The 19,637-nt window shown below is 43.5% G+C and overlaps 1 protein-coding gene across 5 annotated transcripts in view; it reads right to left on the bottom strand.

Moving 5' to 3' along the window:
- Nucleotides 1-19,637, bottom strand: part of kazna (kazrin, periplakin interacting protein a) — a 237,370-nt gene that overhangs the window by 17,713 nt on the left and 200,020 nt on the right. For 4 of the 5 annotated variants that reach the window (XM_037772428.1, XM_037772425.1, XM_037772427.1 and 1 more), the window contains 4 exons: nt 15,574-15,765; nt 3,324-3,460; nt 2,825-2,995; nt 1,191-1,274 (listed from right to left, as the gene is read on the bottom strand). In XM_037772428.1, coding sequence (XP_037628356.1) covers nt 1,191-1,274; nt 2,825-2,995; nt 3,324-3,460; nt 15,574-15,765 — 584 coding nt within the window. The remainder of the gene's footprint in view (nt 1-1,190; nt 1,275-2,824; nt 2,996-3,323; nt 3,461-15,573; nt 15,766-19,637) is intronic. The other variant, XM_037772429.1, reaches the window with a different exon arrangement.

Raw genomic sequence — 19,637 nt, 5'->3', positions numbered from 1 at the left:
AGAATTACCGCTTTGTGGTTGTCTGCCTCCGCCAATCAGTCAAGTTGCCTGTAAATGTCATCACTTCCTCATTTTATCCTAGTAGATATTTGTGTGAAATTGTCATCATTTTCATATGACCTCTTGGCCGAAAACGTGTTTTGAGAGGTCACAGTGAGCTTGACCTTTGACCACCAAAATCTTATCAGTTCATCTTTGAGTCCAAGTGGACGTTTGTGCCAATTTTGAAGAAATTCGCTCAAGGTGTTCCTGAGATATCACGAGAATGGGACGGACGTGAGGTCACAGTGACCTTGACCTCTGACCACCAAAATCGAATCCGTTCATCGTTGATACTAAGGGACGTTTGTGCCAAATTTGAAGAAATTCCCTCCAGGCGTTTCTGAGATGCTCACGAGAACGGACCGGACAGACGGACAACCAGAAAACATCATGTGTCCGGCCACGGCATGAAGGCATAAAAAAGGAGGAGAAGAATATCTGGAGGAGTTTTTTTCTGTTTGCTTCCTTTCGGGGGAGGAAGTTAGCGGTTGGTGGGGTGTGAAAATGGAGAAATAATGAAGCTTTTCCAGAAGTTTAATGAATACATTTTCTCTCGTCACAAAGCACAAATCATCTTTTAGCAGGAACCACAAAGAGCTGCTGGAGCCTTGGGAGATGTGTTTTTGTGTCTGTCAAAAGTTTTGTTTCCCTGTGAGTATGTTTTTTTTATTTTTTTTGATTAGCCTTGACATGTCTGTGTTTCACAAATGCTTAAAATGTTGTGCAAATCTTATTATCATGCCAAGCGACGGCAGGCTGCAAATCAACACAATCAGCTCCGTTGCAATCATCTCTACCTGCCAGCGGTCAAACGATTATCAATCAGAGTCTTTGACATGCAAAACAGAATACAATCACAAACCTTCGGAGGAATCATTAGTTGTCACGATATATTTTACCCCCTCAAGCATTTCTTCTCTCAATTATAAACACATTCAGATCAATCACAGCGGGAACCCGAGGGGATCACTGATGTTAGGATCATTGGGATCAGGCTCAGGGTTAGTCAAAAACGTGCAGCTGAGGGGGGGTTGGGGAGGTGGGGGGGCTTTCCAAAACGACAATTAGGTCACAAGTAGGAGAGATTTCCAGGGAGCGGGAGGGTCAAGAAGAAAGGTCAAATTTGAAAGCTGGGGGGCCCATCTTACCGCCATGACCCTAGGAGAGTAGTCCCTGTCCGCAACCCGCTCAAACACCCGGAACTCCATTCTCTGATTGACAGAGTTACTCATCTGGGGGGTTGGAGACATGACGGAGGGCTATACTGAACATTCAAAGGCTTTCTGAATAGTGCACAGTGACAGACAGACGTACTGTACACCAGGAAACAGTCATGAAAGTTGTTGTGAATATCTTCATTTCCCTGTTCTGGTCAGTAGTTTCAACACTGTGTGTGTCTGAGCCTTAATAACTGTATGAAGGTTGAATTCACGCTAAGGGGCCGTTCACATGTAGCGTCTAAAAAGCAGGAAAACGCCAGCCGTCATCCTTTTATCCAATGTGCTTGGAAGGTTGCGCTCCGGTTGCGCCTACCGCTATTAAGCAACCAAAACCCGTGAGCTGCGATGACGATGATGATGAAGTTGCGGTAGTTTAGTAGTAAAAGCCTCACTGACTAAACGAAGCTCAGTCACAACAAAGATAAATGGATTTCCAGCAACGTAAGATAGAGCTACACCAAGTGTTGTTTCCCAGTGGAAGAGAGCTGCTCGTGACCGACACGACACGATTTGAGCTGCGTTCGCCGCACATCACAACGTGCAGCGCCCAAGTTGGGCTTTGCTGGACGCAGTCAATGGCACTGGACGCAGCGAATAGTCGTCGTGGCGCAAACCGTTGGAAATAACGTGTTTCAGAGCGCAGTGGTCGCGTTGTGTCTGAAAGGACCTTCAGTGAGAGAGAAAGAAATACTCAAGCATGAGTAAAACATGAATGAATCAATAAAAAACGATGAATTTATCAGCCTTGTTTATACCAGAAGTTCACGTCAGAGGAGAGAATTATTCAGTTTTCTTTCCTGAGAATTAAAAGTAAAATTAAAATTAGGATTTATCATAAAAATGCTGTTGCAGTGTACTTATTATTTTGATATTTTCAGTCTTTTAAAGTCACAAGAATGCAGGAAACAAAGTCTCTGAAACTCAAATTCTTCTGGGGAGGACCCCAAGAACCCCCGCTTTGGTTTTGAGTCCTCCCTCTTTTTGAGGTCTCAAGGTTGGCGAGTATGCCTCGGACAGAAAGGGTGAAGCAAGTCAAATAGTCCGCGGGATAGATCATAAAGCTCTTGGTAGCATCAGCACAAAAAGATGAACCTCTCCTTCATATATGTACTGTTATCTGATATTTACGAAAGAAAGAAAAGATTCCTGCCGGCTGTGATTGGTTGTTCCTCGTCACATGACACGAGGTGCGCGCTGCAGCGTTCCAAAAGTTGAACTATTCGCGCCCTGAAAAAAATATGTGCTTCATGACGGCGTCACTCCCGCATTTGAGCGAGCCTGCCGCGCGTCTACATTCACAACAACGCATTTGAGGACGCAAAAAACGCAATATGTGTACGGCCGCTTAGGTGTCCCTCTTTCTTCCTTTATTTCGTCCCCTCCTTTTATTGGGGAATCTAGTTTACACATAAAAAAGCAAAGTATACACACACAGACTTAACATGGAGAAAATCAAAGTTTACAATGGCAAAGAAAGAGATCAAATGTGTTTTAAAAGCATTAAAGAGAGACTGTCTCTCCCCGTCTAGTCCCCCCCCTGTCTGTCTGTCTTTCTGTCTCACCATGGCCAGTTCAGCCTCCAGCTCCTTGATGCGGTTCTCCTTGAGGTCGAGCTGGGAGCGCAGCATCCCCGCGTGCTCCGTGGCTTCCTTGGTCTGCCGCCGCAGGTCCCACTTCTCTCTCTCCAGCAGGTCCTTCTCTTTGGCCAGCGCCTTCACCGCCTCCTCGCTCTCCTGGTGGACACAAGAGATCCTGATGGATTGGTTCACAAATCGAGCATACCTTCGAAAAATAAACTAAAGTCCAACAGGCTAAATAATGGCCACAGTGAACCACATCTCACTACTTCCTGTGCTGTCTTGTCAGTTCTCTTTACACTTGAGCAGATTAGTTCACTGCACACGTCCATAAAACATTCCTATCCACACGTGCACACACATTTTGTTTTAAGGACTAATTCTTTTCGTTGTTGCTTGGAAAGGCCTTTTTGTGCTAATGCTACACAAGAAGAGACTCTTTTTTATGGATCTTTTTTCCATGCACAGAACATGGGTGCCATACTTTTCTGTGCTGCTCATAGTTGCGTATGAAGTCGCGGAGCTGCTCCTCCCGGCTCTCCAGTGTGGCATAAAGCTGCTGCATCTGGTTCACCAGGTCGGCTTTCTCTGCCTTCAGACGCTTACGGTCCGACTTCATGGCTGCAAGGGAGGACAAGAGAGAGAGAGGGAGAGAGAGGGAGAGAGAGGGAGGATTGTTAGTTAGCAGGAGGAAATAACAATGGGTTAAGTAACTTATTGGTGGTAAGTTAAATTACAGTATATAAATATGTCAGAAAAATAGTCCCCTTGTGTTTTGAACGGAGTTGTTTAAACCATGACGGAGAGAAAGAAAACACGTTATGCACGTCTATTCCCACGGAGTGAAAACAACAAATCCTGCCTTCACAGGTTACGGATTTTAGTGAGCAAAATGATTTGTGATATTGGCTGACCATGGACTGTATATAAGAAGTGAACGTAGTCACTGTGACGTCACCCATTGGTTTGTGGACTACGGTTTTGAAGCCTGGCATTTGGCATTTTGTCCGTCACCATCTTGGTTTTTTTTGTGACACAAGAGGGTGGAGCACAAGTGTGTACAACCAAACGCTGAATAAGACATTTTTTTGTTGACCAAAGTGTTACAATTAACTTTCATGAACTGTGAAAGGGTTAAAGTTGTAAGATAAAAACACGGACAACTCCCAGACCGGACAACGTCGGGTCACGCCCTAACCAAGCATCCCCTGCTTTATGGTCTGTTTGACTCGAAATGGGACCATAATTTACTAAATAAACATCATGCTGACTTGAAACTAGCAATTGAGACCATAAACTCATGTTTACAATGTTTACTGAGGTAATAAATCAAGAGAGACTTCTATACAATCAGACTTCTTTTTGCAACCGGAGGAGTCGCCCCCTGCTGGCTGTTAGAAACAAATGCACTTCTCAGCCCCGCAGGTTGCCCACTTCAGACGTATTAACTGCACAGAAGTGATTAATGTGCAGCATTGTCATTTAAACTCAGTACATGTGTATGAATCCAGATTGTAGCCATGCAGAATAATTAAGGTATTAGGCACTCTTCTTTAAAGTAGAAACATTAAACCTGCTGGTGTGATGTGGCGTGGCTGCGTGTTGATAAAAAGGGTGAATCACACATGAACCCTTCCTGTCAATCTCCTCACTGCTGCTGGATTCTTTAGAGGCTGTGTCTCTGGTTTCATCTATCTCTCTACCACACACTCTTTCTAATCCTCTGGCACCTCACCCACGCATCGCGATAAAGAATATGGTTCAGTGTAGTTATTCACGGAAGCTCTAATTTCCTCAAAGACAACATATCCTCTTTCTCTTCTCCTCTGCATCTCCTGCTTTCTCTTCATGCAGAGCTGTTTTCCCAGACATCCGCTTTAAAGCCGACTTCTCCCTCCAGCTATCTTCCCAAACGGACAACATGGGCTTTATTTACATTTGATGTATTCTCACTGTGTCTGTCCACCTTTGTCTTTTTCACTTTGACTTCTATTTCCAGCAGCTCTGACTGCTGGATATTCCACAACATCACACGGTTCTCTGTTTCCCTCTTGATGCTTGTTATTACGTGTTCACCTTTCTTCTTCATTCCCTCTTTCTTTCCCCCCTCCGAGCCAGCTGCGTGTCATTAATTAACTTATATCACAGCCCGGTTAACTGCGTGACATTCACAAGTTGTTGTCGTCTGGGGAGACTCGCTCAGGAATGGAAGCGCAGTTTCACAAGGACGGATTCACCCTCTCGTTTCCTCTCCTTCATTTCTCTCCTGTCACCCTTTCATATCTCTCCCTTTCACCCGTTCTTCAGAGGTGGAATTCCCGAGCAAAAAAAAAAAGCGATACTCGAGCCAAACTAGCCGGCGAATGGAGACAAGAAACATCTCTCATTGGCCAAGAGAAACAGGAAACCTCCCAGCACCTGCCTCAGGAAGTGAAATCAAAGCCGTCTTTGAGATGAGCCAAAAACACTGCTGCTGCCTCACATCCTGCACCTGTGACCGTTTGGCAACATCGACCCTCCTGGTGTCGGATACAAGAAAGCACTCACTGTGACTCGGTTAAAAGGGTCCATTCACATTCGCAAATCGTGTTAGCACGGCTACTTACCACGTATAACCTACGTATGAGCACTTTTAATGACCGAAGACGGTCCTGAGGCTCATTGTTACCTTACACTAAAGAATGTAGGTGAGATGAGGGAAGCACTCGCATGTCTCCTCCTGCTGACAGCCACATTAATGACTAACATACTCTGTGGCTCGGTCCAAGCCTCCAAGAATTATTACCAGATGAAACAAGAAGGAACCACCTGGGAAGCGTACAGAGCTGAAGCTAATGCGTGTGGAGCTGGAGGAGGAGGAAGACACGGAGACGCTTCAATTTAATAGTCTTTTCATGGAGGAATGATATCCGTGAAAGCGCCTATCTTCAGTCTTGCCATGCATTGCAGGGATATATTTTTGAGTATTTGGGTACTTTTTCAATTATATCTAGTTTTCCTCCATGTCTGCAATGTGCATCGATGTCTTTGTGCAAAACGATGTGTGCCTGCATGCACATTTAGATACTAAAAGCTACTCCAGTCTGTTTGAGCAGATCAGGACTCATGCAAAACAAACACTCGCCATCAAAAGTCCAAGTTCCCAGTGCTCGATGTTAAAAGCAGAAACACCTGCCTGTATCACGCTCTCTCTTATATCTGCACAAGTGTTGTTTTTTTTTTAGCTCACCACACAAAGGCTCTTCTGCTACCAAAGCCCTCGTGCTTTAAAGTAGTTTAATGTGAGCATCGTCTACTGCAGTGGGCTAAAAGCCTTTTGTCTGCTGGGCTCTTCTGGAGGGCTGAGATTGCCTGCAACAAGTGGCCAACTCATTAGTTATTACACTGGACTCCTCAGGGAGCTCCTACTGGCTGGAGACACTTTGGTATTTTAAGGGCGCTATCGCATGCCAACATTTAGTCCGTTTTAACTAGTTCGAACTCTGGTGCGGACCAAAACAACGGCGAGTGAGAGAGAGGTGGTCTCCGACTGTTTCCATGTGAACTAAAACGCAGGCTGCCTGTGCGAGCATTTGTTGAGATGGACCCAGGTAAACGACAGGTTAACATGAGTGGGAGAGGACTGACCTGGACTACTGTAGAAGTCTGATGTTTGCTTGACATCTGGGTCGAAGACAACATACAGAATGTGCTAAATAAAGTCAGAGATGTTTATAAAGTAATTCTATATAAACTGGAAGAGAAGGGATTTGTGAGCACAGCAGATCAGTGCCGAGTCAAAGCGAAAAAAACGTTGACAGCAATATATCAAAGTCTGTGATTCCCTGCATAGAAGTGGCAGCTCTCGAGACAAAGAAGAGAAATTCAATCCTTCATAAACGCCACTCAGCAACTTCATTTTCCGTTTAAATTCGTGCATTTTGAAACCGAACCAGACTAAATAGAAAACGAACCAAAAGAACCAAATATAAAGCCTTAATGATAAACACAAACACTGGAAACAACCTCTATTCAGGGAAGATAGTAATAAAGTTAATCTGTGCTTGCAAACTGTACAAAATACATTTATGAATGCTCTGTGACTTAGTCTTATAATACTGGGCCAAGTATTACCAAAAGGCGTAGAATAAAATCTGAATTTAGAGAGGACAAATAGCTTGTATGTTCTATACCTATCTATATGACTTATACAGTAAACGTCATATAGCTCTTGCCACAACCACAAACCCGATAGTGTTCTAGATTTGGATCTGTGCTCGCTGCTACTTCCTCCTGCTTCAGACGGAGACAGGCGAGCTGTTTTCCTCTACTTCTAGTCTTTATGCTGAGCTAAGCTAACCAACTGATGTGAGAGTGGATATCAATCTTCTCATCTAACTACCAGCAAGAAGGTGAATAAACCTATTTCTCAAAATGTCGGGGCGATAGTGAGCTGATTACTAATTGAGCAGCTGAACCTTTTTTTTTAAACAATATTAGTCTTTTTATTGTCATGTTGTTGTTTGTTTGGTCGGTATGGTAGTAAGGGGTAAGTTCCAGTGATATTATACTGCAGGAGGAGACATGTCGTGTGAGTGTTGGTACTTTTTTCGTTGTTGCTGTGAAAACATGTCACCACAGGAGCCCCTTTTTTAAAGTGACACAAATACAAGCTGACCAGAGCTGCTGTTGTTTGTGAAGCAGCGAACTACAAACTGTTTACAGGCTACCTCTCAAACCTACAGGGGGTGGGGTGTCATTGTTTGATACTCAGCGGGTGGATTCTTGGCGGGCTATCTCTTTAAAACACGACATGAATATATCACGTTATAAGGACAAATGCTCTGTGGGTAATTCTGGGGATAATCAAGTGTCAAACGTTATTCAGCTTCAGGAAAAAAAGACTTTCTGATGATTGCAAAGAAAATCAAACTCCTTCATCGCCGTTCTTCCTACCTGGCACACATTTCACACCTCGCTCGCTGCTTCTCTCTGGTTAAATAACAGCGCTCATTATCTGGCGTGCCCCGTCTATTACGGTTCAGATATAACAAGATCCCAGCCATGATTTCAGCTGAATAACATTTCCTGCCTTTCTGTTTCCAGCTCGCTCTAACAATCACCTTTTTGGTCTCTAACTGAAGAAGATGGATAAATAAATGAGAAGAGGATATACGCCAACAATACAGCGGACTGTAGCATACGCAAGCAAGTTCAGTTCACCTGCAACAACAGACAACAGGATCACAAAGATAGACGCACTCATCAACACTCCCGTGTTCTTCACATTAATGAATGAAACCACTTCACGCCGACACTCCTCCGTCTAACTTCAGTCCTAAAGAGAAGGGACGGGCTTTTTAGTCGGCTCTTAACATAATTATTTGGGGGGAGAGAACAAAAGAGACATCGGCTCATTGGAGGGAGTCCATTGTTCACGGTTTGGGATTTTAAATCTGCCAGCTGAATAATGAAGTAGGAGCTGCAAAGAGCTGCACAGGGAGCTCAGCTCCTCACTTCCTCACTGGTTGTATGAGGCTGATATCTGCAGCTATTTAACAGACCTTACTGTAGAGCAGGTCGTGATACTGCTGTGTCACACTCTCTTGGCAGTCCTGGTGATGTAACACGTTAATTAAAGTTAATTAATGTTTTATCGTGAATCTACAAACCTCAGCGATGACATTTGACCCTCGTTTTTAAAGAGATAGCCATTAAAAATAGATCAAACGTTGCACACTAATAGGTGATCTGTGTGTGTGTGTGTGTGTGTGTGTGTGTACACAAGCTATTTAAGCAGCAAACAGACAAATCGGGGAATCAAGGGGAGAATCACACTTTGATCCTTTAACAGCACCTCATTACTCTCCTTTCTGTTTAAAACAACATTTACCGGCACGGAAATCTTTAAAGGGGAACTACGCCCATTTTCAAAATTCATTCATGTTATTCCGATAGTAAAGTCTAAGTAGTGGGATACCTGCGGGTCTAAATAAAGTGAAGCCTTAAACCTGCAGTCTCTCTAACAGCCAGCAGGGGGCGACTCCTCTGATTTTATAGAAGTCTATTAGAAAATGAGTCTACTTCTCTCTTGATTTATTACCTCAGTAAACATTGTAAACATGAGTTTATAGTCTCAATCACTAGTTTCAAGTCTTCTTCAATACAGCATGATGTTCATTTAGTAAATTATGGTCCCATTTAGAGTCAGATAGACCATAAAGCAGGGGACGCTTTAGGGCGGGGCTACCTTGTGATTGACAGGTCGATACCACGGCGTTGTCCGGTCTGGGAGTTGTCTGCGTTTTCATCTTACAACTTTAACCCTTTCACAGTGTTTTTTCACTTCATGAAAGTTAATTATAGCATTTTGGTCTCATAAAAATGTCTCTCCACCCTCTTGTGTAACTTCTGGTTGCAAAAAACCAAGATGGCAACGCCCAAATTGCCAAACTCGTGGCTTCAACACAGCAGTCCACAAACCAATGAGTGACGTCAAGGTGACAACGTCCACTTTTAAGGCCCCGACACACCAAGACGACGGTTGGCCGTCGGACAGTTTGGGGCCGTCGGTGAGCATTTGTTGATCTAGTTTTTCCGATGTGTCCCACGCTGTCAAGGCTAGTCTGCCCGTGTCAGTGTTTTTAATGCCGATTCAGCATGTTGAATCGGCGGTGGCGCCCGGACACAGAAGGCTCTTCTCATTTTTCATCATCATCTCATCTGATCATTCCAACACACGGATATTTTCACAACAACGTGAACATCTGGAATGAAGCTAAGCAGTGAGTGAGAGTGGTGTGAAATGGTCGACAAAGGCCGCTTTGTTTCATGTACGTATCATAACAACGGCTCGTATATCCGCCGTCCTCGGTCTTCTGGTTTCCCTTTATGAATGATGAACACAGACTACCGCCGCCTGCTGGTGTGGAGAGTTGTTTCCTCTCACGCAGGCGCAGAGCATACGTGCAAACTGGCCGTCAGCTGTAGTTATTGCGGTGTGTTCGAGTGCAACTTTTTGGCCGAGACAAAGGCGACGTGAGCCGACGCAACAGTCGGCCTTCGTTGCTGCTCGTTCTTTGATGTCGGGTTGGTGTGTCTGGGCCTTTATACAGTCTTTGGGTATAAAACAGTCCAAAAGAATATTAGTAAACATGAACAACTTTCTCCCAAATCCCCAAAATAAAGAGCTAAAACTCAAACTTGTGATGTCATAGGGTATAACGTGTGGAGCTGCTCCATAGTAAATGAATAGGGAAAGATGTTATAGCTGACACTGAGAGCACTCAGAGGAATGTTCTGAGTATGAGGGAACATTTTCTGTTTCACAAGTGACAACACTACGATAGAATAAAGCTCATTGGGGTATAAAAAAAAAAAAAAACATCCTGTGGGTCCCATTCATCGTCTATGGTGCAGCTCCAGACTTTATAACCTATGACATCACAAGTTTGAGACATACTTCTCTGGCTTTGGGCGAGAGTAGCTCATGTTCACAAATATTGATTGAACTTTACGAGGCCATGGAAATAACATACTGGAATTCTTAATTTAGGTGGTGTTCCCCTTTAAAGAGGCTGAGTTTAATTGCTCAGGAACAAGCTATATGTAAGACTCCACCGTAACAGGCGAGTACAAAGAGTGGGTCAGCTCAGCAGTTTCTGTCTAACTGATGTGTATTTGATTACCACTAGAGGGCCACTGTGACCCAAACACATGTTCCCACTCCAGACCATCCAATTTGAATAAATTGAGGTGCAAATTGAAAAAGCAAAACTGTCCTCATTACCTGTTATCGTGAAGCTGCTGCCAGCGTTGAGGAAATAAATCACAAAAGACTCGTGAAAACATCACCTGAGAATTATATTATCTGCCTTCCAAAATTCAATTGGAGAAAATGCCTTAATTTGTTTAAAAAATAAAAGACACCGCTAAAAGCACTGCAATTACTTTAATGTAATCAGGTCAAGTAGCCCGATGAGACTTGGATGCACTGAGTGTGTGTTTCTGTGTGTACTTGTGAAGGAAGAGACCTTGTAGTGAAGGACGGAGCTGCTGTCTGAGTATACGGTGTAGCGTGAGCCGGCGAACTGTCTCGTGATGAAACATAGATGTCTGATGAGCTCTGGATTGACCGGGAATCATTCAGTGATAGCGGAAATAGCTAATTAAGAACAGCAGAGAGGGCCAGATATAATTTGAAAATTCATTGAACACAACTTTGATGAGAAAGTCCAAATAAGAGTTGATTAAATACTTCAGTAGTTTCATTAGCGGTTTATTTTCTCATTGTTTGGAGGTATCACAGACATTTCTTTGTCATCAGTGTACTTTAAGGTCACGGGGATGAAATGACTCCAAGCAGCAGCTCTCGGGTTGGATCGAGCGCCCGCAGGCATCATAACAAAACCTACAATTGAGGCGAGGTTGGCAATTACCCACGATTACAATTACAGTGCACAGAGGCTAATGTCTGGCACACAGTGGGAGCGAGCTCAGGCCTCAACACTGAAAACGGTGCGGGCGTCACACCAAACAAAAGGCAGAGGGGGAGACAGCGAGGGAGGGGAATGAAGAATAACAGACTGAAAAAGTAGTGTTTCTCTCTCTGTGCATTTTGTATTCATAGGCTCCAGAAAATCTGCACGTAATTCAGCCGCTAACCGGCTGAGCCGAGGAAGGAGTGGCAACACAGCTTCTGTGAACCGTTCCCAAAGTAAACAGGTATTATCTCGAGAGGCAGAGAGGGATGATGCTTTTTATTCACGCTACTTCATCACTGCAGCTTCTTTTTTTGCTTTTTTCACCTAAAAGCAGAACCACAGGAAAATAAATAAATAAATAAAAGAAAAAGTAAAAGAAAAAAAACACAAAGCTACTCTGCTTCACAATAATTGTTGGTAGCACTTCAATAAAAAAACCACCCTGGGCGCTTAAGTTCTCCAAACATGGCTCCCGTACTTCGAGGAAAACACTTTGCCAGAGCATCTGGTGGGATGTTCACAATATGCCATCCTTGTGAAAACTGAGGGAATTCAAATAGAGTCGACATCTCGCCTCAAATCAATTGGCAGCATACGGAAATTGCTGTAGTTAATGAGGTATTCTCCAGATCATTTGGCTTGTGTTTTTTTTAGACACTTTAAAACCCCAACTTCTTCCAACTCCAACAACTAATGAGTCTCTTTTGCTGTATTATTAACCCTTCAAACACAAAGCGTGTTGAGGGCTTCAGGAACATCAGGAATATAAATAAACAAGTTGTGCTTCTCTGGGAGTGATCCAGTAGAAATAAGACTTGGAGATGAGCTGGTTCCTGTGAACGAGCCCATTAGACGTCGATCGGCGATGAATTTTATATCTAAAGTAGCTAAAAATACCCTGTAATAGTACGTGATCGTTTGTTCAAGCCACCAAAATGATTTAAAGGGACTATTTGTAACTTTCAGAAATGCTTGTTAACAGCGACACCTGTGGCCGTGAAATCAACAAAAGTCAGCGTCGGGCTCGCGCATGCTCGCTCTAAATAGACATGAACGAGCATCGCTCAAAACAGTGAGGCGACACACGTCAGCTAAAAGCACAATATCACTCTATATCTCCACCCGCAGCCGGAGAGAGCAGGAAGACACCGGCACCCGGTCGGTAACAAGACGATAAAGTAACTCTCTGCGGAGCTCCGTCACTTCACAAGATACGGGAAACCTCTGTTGGTCTGGAGGAGCTGCAGCAGTTATTTCTGCACAAACGTCCACTGTACATTCACTAGATATTCTCAGAGCTAAACTAACTCTCCTGCAGTGTGGAGTGAGCGCGCGTTCACATCTAGAGGTGGAACGAGAATGCGCGCGCTGTCTGAGTGAAGGCTGGCAGGCAGAGGAGGAGAGTACAGCGGCCACACGCGAGTGCACATATGCGAGCGCGCATGTGTCCCGACCCGGTACATTTATACGCTTACAAAGTTACAAACAGTCCCTTTAAAAAAACGCAATATATCGCCTTGCTTATAGTATCTCAATATACTGAATGGTACCTTCTATATCATGATACGTATCGTATTGCCAGATTCTTGCCAATACACAGCGCTGCTCTAATCACCAGTACTGTCGGGTACCGTGGCCAGCAAGTATCTATAACACAGAATAAGTTATGTGTTATATATGTATGCGTTTGGGGGAAGAAGCTGGAAAAGCAGCACCAACAAGAACATGAGATGACAGATCAAATAAGTGTAAATATTGCTGTGGACAAAGCCAGAATTCACTGGATGCCACCCACGACATGCAACCACAAATACAAAAAGCAAGCTTATACTGTTGCTGGCTTTTCATAGCTGTCTTAAAAAATAGTATCCTTGGAGTCTGAGCGAGCCGCGGTGTCGGTGTATGAAGATTGACTGTGACAACCGTGGACTAACAAAGGAGCTGGGAACCAGCTACCGCTGTGGAGGCCGGCTCATGCGGAAAATAACAATGAAAAAAATATTAATAATTCAGAAATCTTGCTGCTTCACCACTCAATGCAAATATATATTCCACGGGTCACTCTCTGGCCAAAAGCTCTACTTGAACATCAGGAATGCTTTCTCATGCAAGTTCTGCGTCGCTTCAATTTGCCTCTCTGAACTTGAATATGACATGATATGATAACAGCCAATTTCCTGTTGTCCTCCCGCATAACCCGTCTTAATTTCAGACAAGATCCACCCTACTTAACGTTTCTGGCCCTCTAAAGCCAACCAAAGTCCCCCTTTACAGAGCTTTCATTAACCGCTGATTGCTGTCGGTGCCTGCTGGTCTCTGTAGGCTTTGGCCTTCATTAACAGGCCTGAGTCATACAATACAAACTGTATGAGCCTGTGTGCAGCCTGTTCACACAGCCAAACCTCCCGCTGAAGAAGAGATAAGTATTTATTTGATGTGTTGCTCTATTCTACTCTGCCCCAGTCTGTTTTGTGTTTTTGTTCAATTCTTTCACAAAAAAGCGTAGGCTGCAAGTGTCAAGTGAAATGTCGCAGCAACAAAATCCCCTGACAGCATGTCGTGTGTTTGTCTGATACCGAATGGTGGTTTTGTGTTCTGCCTCATTCCATGGGCGATTATTCTTTGTAGAGAATGATTCACCGCCACGCTGCTGATGACATCTTTGCTTGATGCCCTGCAATCCACCGAGCGCTGCCTGGCAGAACTTGTTCATTACTTACCCTGTGCAAATATGAAGGCAATATGTAAGTGTAGTCCCATGTTGCATGCAGTCATGCATAAAACAGATGCTACAGAGCACCAAACACAGTGGTTGTTGGTCATTAACAGAGAGGAATCTGTTCTATACATCGGTACTTCATCAGATAATCCAAGCTGCTCTCTTTTGCTAATGACATTTTCGTGGTAACCTGTAGTCGCATGGTCACTAATTTTCAAACTTGAAATATACAAAATGCATCACTAATTCACAGAGCTGTTTTTTATTCTTTTGGGGAAACTGTCGAGTCTTTGAGTGCGAGTCCAACTCAAGTAATACGTCGTCAGAAGAAAATTGAAAGTCAAGAATGAAGTCTGCTGATCATTTCAATACACAACATTTACGTTTGAAATCTGTAAAGGCCCAGAAAAACATCAAGCCGACATCAAAGAACGAGCGGCGATGAAGGCCAACTGTCGCCTCACGTCGCCTTTGTCTTGGCCGACAAGTTGCACTTGAACACACCGCAAAGTCTCCAGCGGACGGCCAGTTAGCACGTACGTTCTGCGCCTGTGTGAGAGGAAATAACTCTCCACACCAGCAAGTGGTGGTAGTCTGCATTCATTATTCAAAAAGGGAAACAGGAAGACAGCGGATATAGAATCCGTTGTTATGATACGTACATGAAACAAAGCGGTGCTTGCTGACCATTTTCACACCGATCTCACTCACCACTCAGCTTCATTCCAGACGGCCGTGTCATATCTGTCATCGGAATGATCAGATGAGATGAAGATGAACAACGACAAGTTCCTTCTGTGTTTTTCCTCTTGACTTTACACGTTGGCTTGCTTTCCCCACTTCCATTTCTCTTCTCGTGCACTGATCAGAGAGATTTCTCTCACCGACGGGCGGCGCCAACGATTCAACATGCTGAATTAACCGAAACATTTGAGCCGAAAGGTTTAGGTAAAGCTAATACAGACATCTTCCCTCATCTTTAAATTCAGCATACAGTGGTGATGCAGTACGTTGTGCTGTGTGTGGGGTCAGGGCATGTGAGCGGTGCTGAGTGGGAACTGATCCGCCTGTAGCTGCTTTTTCAGTCCGTGTCCTCTCTCACTCCAAGATACCACTCCATCTCTCGAGTGGAAAACATGCTAATGGACTATAATGCCGCTAATGGGCAGCATTAACCACACTGTTACAGACACTCATGTTAACATTATGGTAACAAGCAACAATGCACTGGTTTCAAGCCCTATGGAGCAAAATGCAGAACAGAGCAGAAAAAAAACAGCTGAGAGCAAAATGATGAATGTTTTGAGCAGGAAGTGAAAATTGCTGCAACTTCACTCTGCTTTGCATATTTACAATTTTCACAGTTTCTCCTAAAAGGGCAAAACTACTTATTGTGTTACTTTTGTTTTTTACCGTGGTATCGAGAATCGTGGAATTTCACCGGTATTGGCATCGACTACTAAACTGTCTGTTATTGTGACATCCCTAATCACTTGCAGCGTCCATACTTTAGACTTTAAATAACACACAGCTTCTTGTTCACTGGTCCTCACCTTGCAGAGCCTCCTTGGCTCGGTTCAGCTCCTGCTCCTTCTGGGCCAGCTGCACGCGGAGCTCGGTGGCGGAGAGCACGTCGGCCGAGCAGCCGCCCTGGGTCTCCTCCAGGTCCTTACTCAACATGTCCTTCATCTGCCGCAGCAGGTGCACCTCCTCCTGGAGCTGGGCCACCTCCTCACGCAGCAGGACTGCAACACACACAGAGGAAAAAACAGAGCTTTTAGCAAGCTGACATCAAAACATGGCTTCATTTATTCTTCCTAAAAATGTGTGGTTTTGATTTTGCCCGAGTTGGAAGTGAATAAGTTTTAAAGCCAAAGAAACAATGTAATTCGAGCAGGGTCATTTGCATACTGGAATCCAATCTCCATCTCACAGAGGTGCGCTAGCTTTGGTTATGTGTGAAAAGCAAACTCGATTTAACATCACCATAGGAGGTTATGGTTTCATTTCTAATAGAGATAACTGCAGCTACTGTGGGTAACAAGCATCCCGGGGCTAGGTGGGGTCCAGCAGATGAGTAGATTCAAGACATTGATATTATAATGAACTTTATCTTTGCTGCTGCCGGTTGAACCTGCAGGAATTATGAGAAAAAGGAGAGAGCTCCATTTAATATTCCGTGACTGGTGCTTTAAAGAGCTCCTCCTCGGCGTTGTCACAAAGACGCAAACAATAAAACGAAAACAGCAGCAGAGAGAAATAGATTTTTTCCTCACTGGAAATGTTTCAAAGTGCGTTCAAAGAGTCGGCAGCAGAGAGAGAGGACTTCACTCGGCTTTTTAAAAACAAGCCACAACAGACAAATGTCACACTTCAAGTTCTCACATCAAACCTTCCAAAAAGAAATCTAAAAATATGTCTAGGTGGAGCTATATGGATAGTAATTCATATAAGGACGGGGATGGGTAGAGTCATTCTGCTCAATTTCATGCATCCTCAGGGCAGGAGGTTGGAGGGGCGGGGTGAGGAAACTGCTCAGCTCCATATCGCATGGCTCCACTATCAAGTGCCTCGCATGAATTACACTTTATACTCCCACATCCCAGCTCCAATATTACCGTCTGAAAAATAAAATCAATGAGAGATGAATGGGAGAACTGAGAATAGGAGACTGAATGTGCCAAAAATAATGTGTGAGAGGAACAGACAAATTCAAGACAGAATACAGATTGCACTTTAGCTTTTCAGTAAAGGGCAGGATGATTATTTTGCAGTGTGAAAATGTAAAGTATAGTAAGGATCAACATACAGAGCTAGGAGTGTTAGTCAATTACATTCTGCAGAGCATCAGTGGAAATAATCCTCTCACACCGTGAGTTTGCCCTTACTGCCCATCTAATACGGTGTGGTGTCACTCACCATGATTACACCATCAATGAGATTAAGAAATCTGTCAATGATCATTTAGTAAATGCTTTATATTTTCACCAAACAATGTCTGGCTATTACAGTCCAATATTCTCCACTTAGAATGAGAGGACAGTCAACTAAGAATGTCTTTGTATTGTGCTACTAATTCTCTGTGGATAAGATAATAAAGGTTTTGAATATTGAAGTGGAGTATGTACAGTAGACCATCTTTTCCTAAAGTTGAACCTCTAGTGTCTCAGAACTAGTCGGGTCACACTGGAAACAATCTCTACACAGTAACTCTGAACAGTAATCCAGAAAGCTCACGAGACTTTGAGTGGAAAGAAAACCATATATATGTCATTCTCATCTGTTATCTACAGGGGGCAGGGTCTGAAATTAAGTTTTGTCCTCACCTGCCACTCTGGCAGGTCACTGAACATTTCTACCGGCCAATCAATTTATTTGTCTGCCACTCCTGAAAATCTACGTATAGAACGCTTTAGAATAGTAAACACTGAGTCAGAGGTACCAGAAACTAGAAATATGGAATATATTATGTAACCTTAATCTAATCACTGACTATTTTTAACTCAGGAATTGCCTTTAAAAAATAATATTTCTTCTGCCATGGTGGTAGATAGGGGTGACGCGATATATACAGTAGGTATTGACGATAACTGTGATATTTAAAAATGAAATATTGACATCATGTTAATAATACACTATGATAATATTGTATAAATAATTCAGCACCTCTTAAATCATTTTACAGTTATGGTTACAGACTTTCTCCACCTTCCTACACTTATATTTTGAGTGTATTTATTTTGCCAAAAAAAAAGACAAAACGCACAATAAACAAAGTTAAAGATGAATTTGACTGATACTCTCTGACGGGGGGTGTGTCTGTTATTTTATCAAGGCAAAAGGCAAATAAAAACTAGAGACCATCTTGCGAAGGGATCACACAAGTCGTGACGCCAAATCGCACCAGGGGCATAAAGTGAGGGGGGCAAATGGCCCCTTCCTCACTTCCTACCCTCCTACTTCTGGCGCCCTAGCTCGGACCAAGTCCATCTTTGTACTCAACCTTCATTTTGATCTCAACTACACACCTGTAAAGTTTCGTAACTGCATCTAACACGGCTGCGACGCCATTGCGGCGACAAAATGTGTCCACCGACAGAAATACAAACACCTGGCAAAGTACTCCAAACCTCCTCGGTGGTAGTTCCCGCTCCAGTAGGAGTCTCCAGGACCACATTTAGCCATGATGACTCACACACAGACTCACAAGGTGACAACATTACCAGCGTCGCTGTGGCGGTGGGTAAATACCTTACAACATAATGCTCCCCATGACAACCATACCACAAACAAGGACTTAAAATACTGCACCTGAAGTGAACATGACAAGCTTCACAAAGGCAATATTTCTGTTTTTCTGTGTACTCCCTGAATGTGTCACAGGGGAAGTTATATGTTGTTGACTGTCACCTCCGTGAATGACACATGTATCTTTAATCCTGTGGTTCAGCCATGACCTCATTCCTCTCCTACAGCAGACCTGGTGTCACACTCCCATCCTCCCCTCCTGCACACACAGTTGTGATTAATATCTTACATAAGGATGAAAAGAGGCGGTTCAACACTACAATAAACTCTAACGGAGGATCTGTGCTGTATGCAGCCTGGCTCTGATGCATTTTGTTAGCACTTTAGCTCTCACTTTTCCTCCCCTGAAACTAAAACGAACCTCTAAGACCAGTTCACAGCTTGTACAACGTGCACCTGCCTCCCAGGGCACTCGAATCCGTTAATTTGTGTTCACTGACTAAATGTAAGTGGCTGAGGATAAGGGCTGCCCGCTGAATAACGCAAAATGGAATGTAAAAAGGGGTTATTAGGAGAAGGGTCGAGAGAAAAACGTCTGCGAGCGGAGTGTCATTACACAGAGGTATACTTAATGGACCCGATAATAGAACCATATTTTACGGAGCAACTCAAGCAGCAACACCGTTATTGGCAAACCAAAGAGCAGGCCCGTTCCTGAAACCACCGACCGCAAGATACAGTTCATTGGTGTTTAAAAATCCAATAATAGTCACGGACTCCATCAGATTACTTATTCATTAAGTTTGCATGTATTGATTGTGCAAAGGCAGCAAACAGGCCGTGATAAATAAAGGACAAGGACACTGAAAATGTGGGTTTTACCTTTAATAGCCAACCCATAAATACTGGTTAACAACTATGGTTTATATGACACTCGCTCTCTTATAGAATTCAGTTTGATAACTGGAGCCTCATATGTTTAAAGATAACGTCACCAGTACAAATCTTTGAATACAAATTACATTGATTTAAAACCTCCCTCAGTAAGTTGTAATAACCACAACTTCACCATAAAAACAACATTTTACCCAGCTGGGAGATTGATCACTGTAGAAGAATAGATAATGAACCACACATAATTATATAAAAATGGATTTCACCGCTGCAACAAAGAGAGGAAACTTCACTTGTTGCAAACGGCTAAGGTGGAAATTATTTTACACTTCCTGCTGTTTATCACAGCGGGACATCGCAACAAAACTGTAAATAAATACAATTTTAACAAGGTAACAGACGGGGAACATGGTAAATTGGCTGCCTAATGGTGGCTGTCTGTTAACCGTTCACAGTCCAAACTAAACAAAGAACA

The sequence above is a fragment of the Sebastes umbrosus genome, chromosome 6 (genome assembly GCF_015220745.1).
Source record: "Sebastes umbrosus isolate fSebUmb1 chromosome 6, fSebUmb1.pri, whole genome shotgun sequence".
NCBI lineage: Eukaryota > Metazoa > Chordata > Actinopteri > Perciformes > Sebastidae > Sebastes > Sebastes umbrosus.
This window is presented reverse-complemented; position numbering and strand designations above follow the sequence as displayed.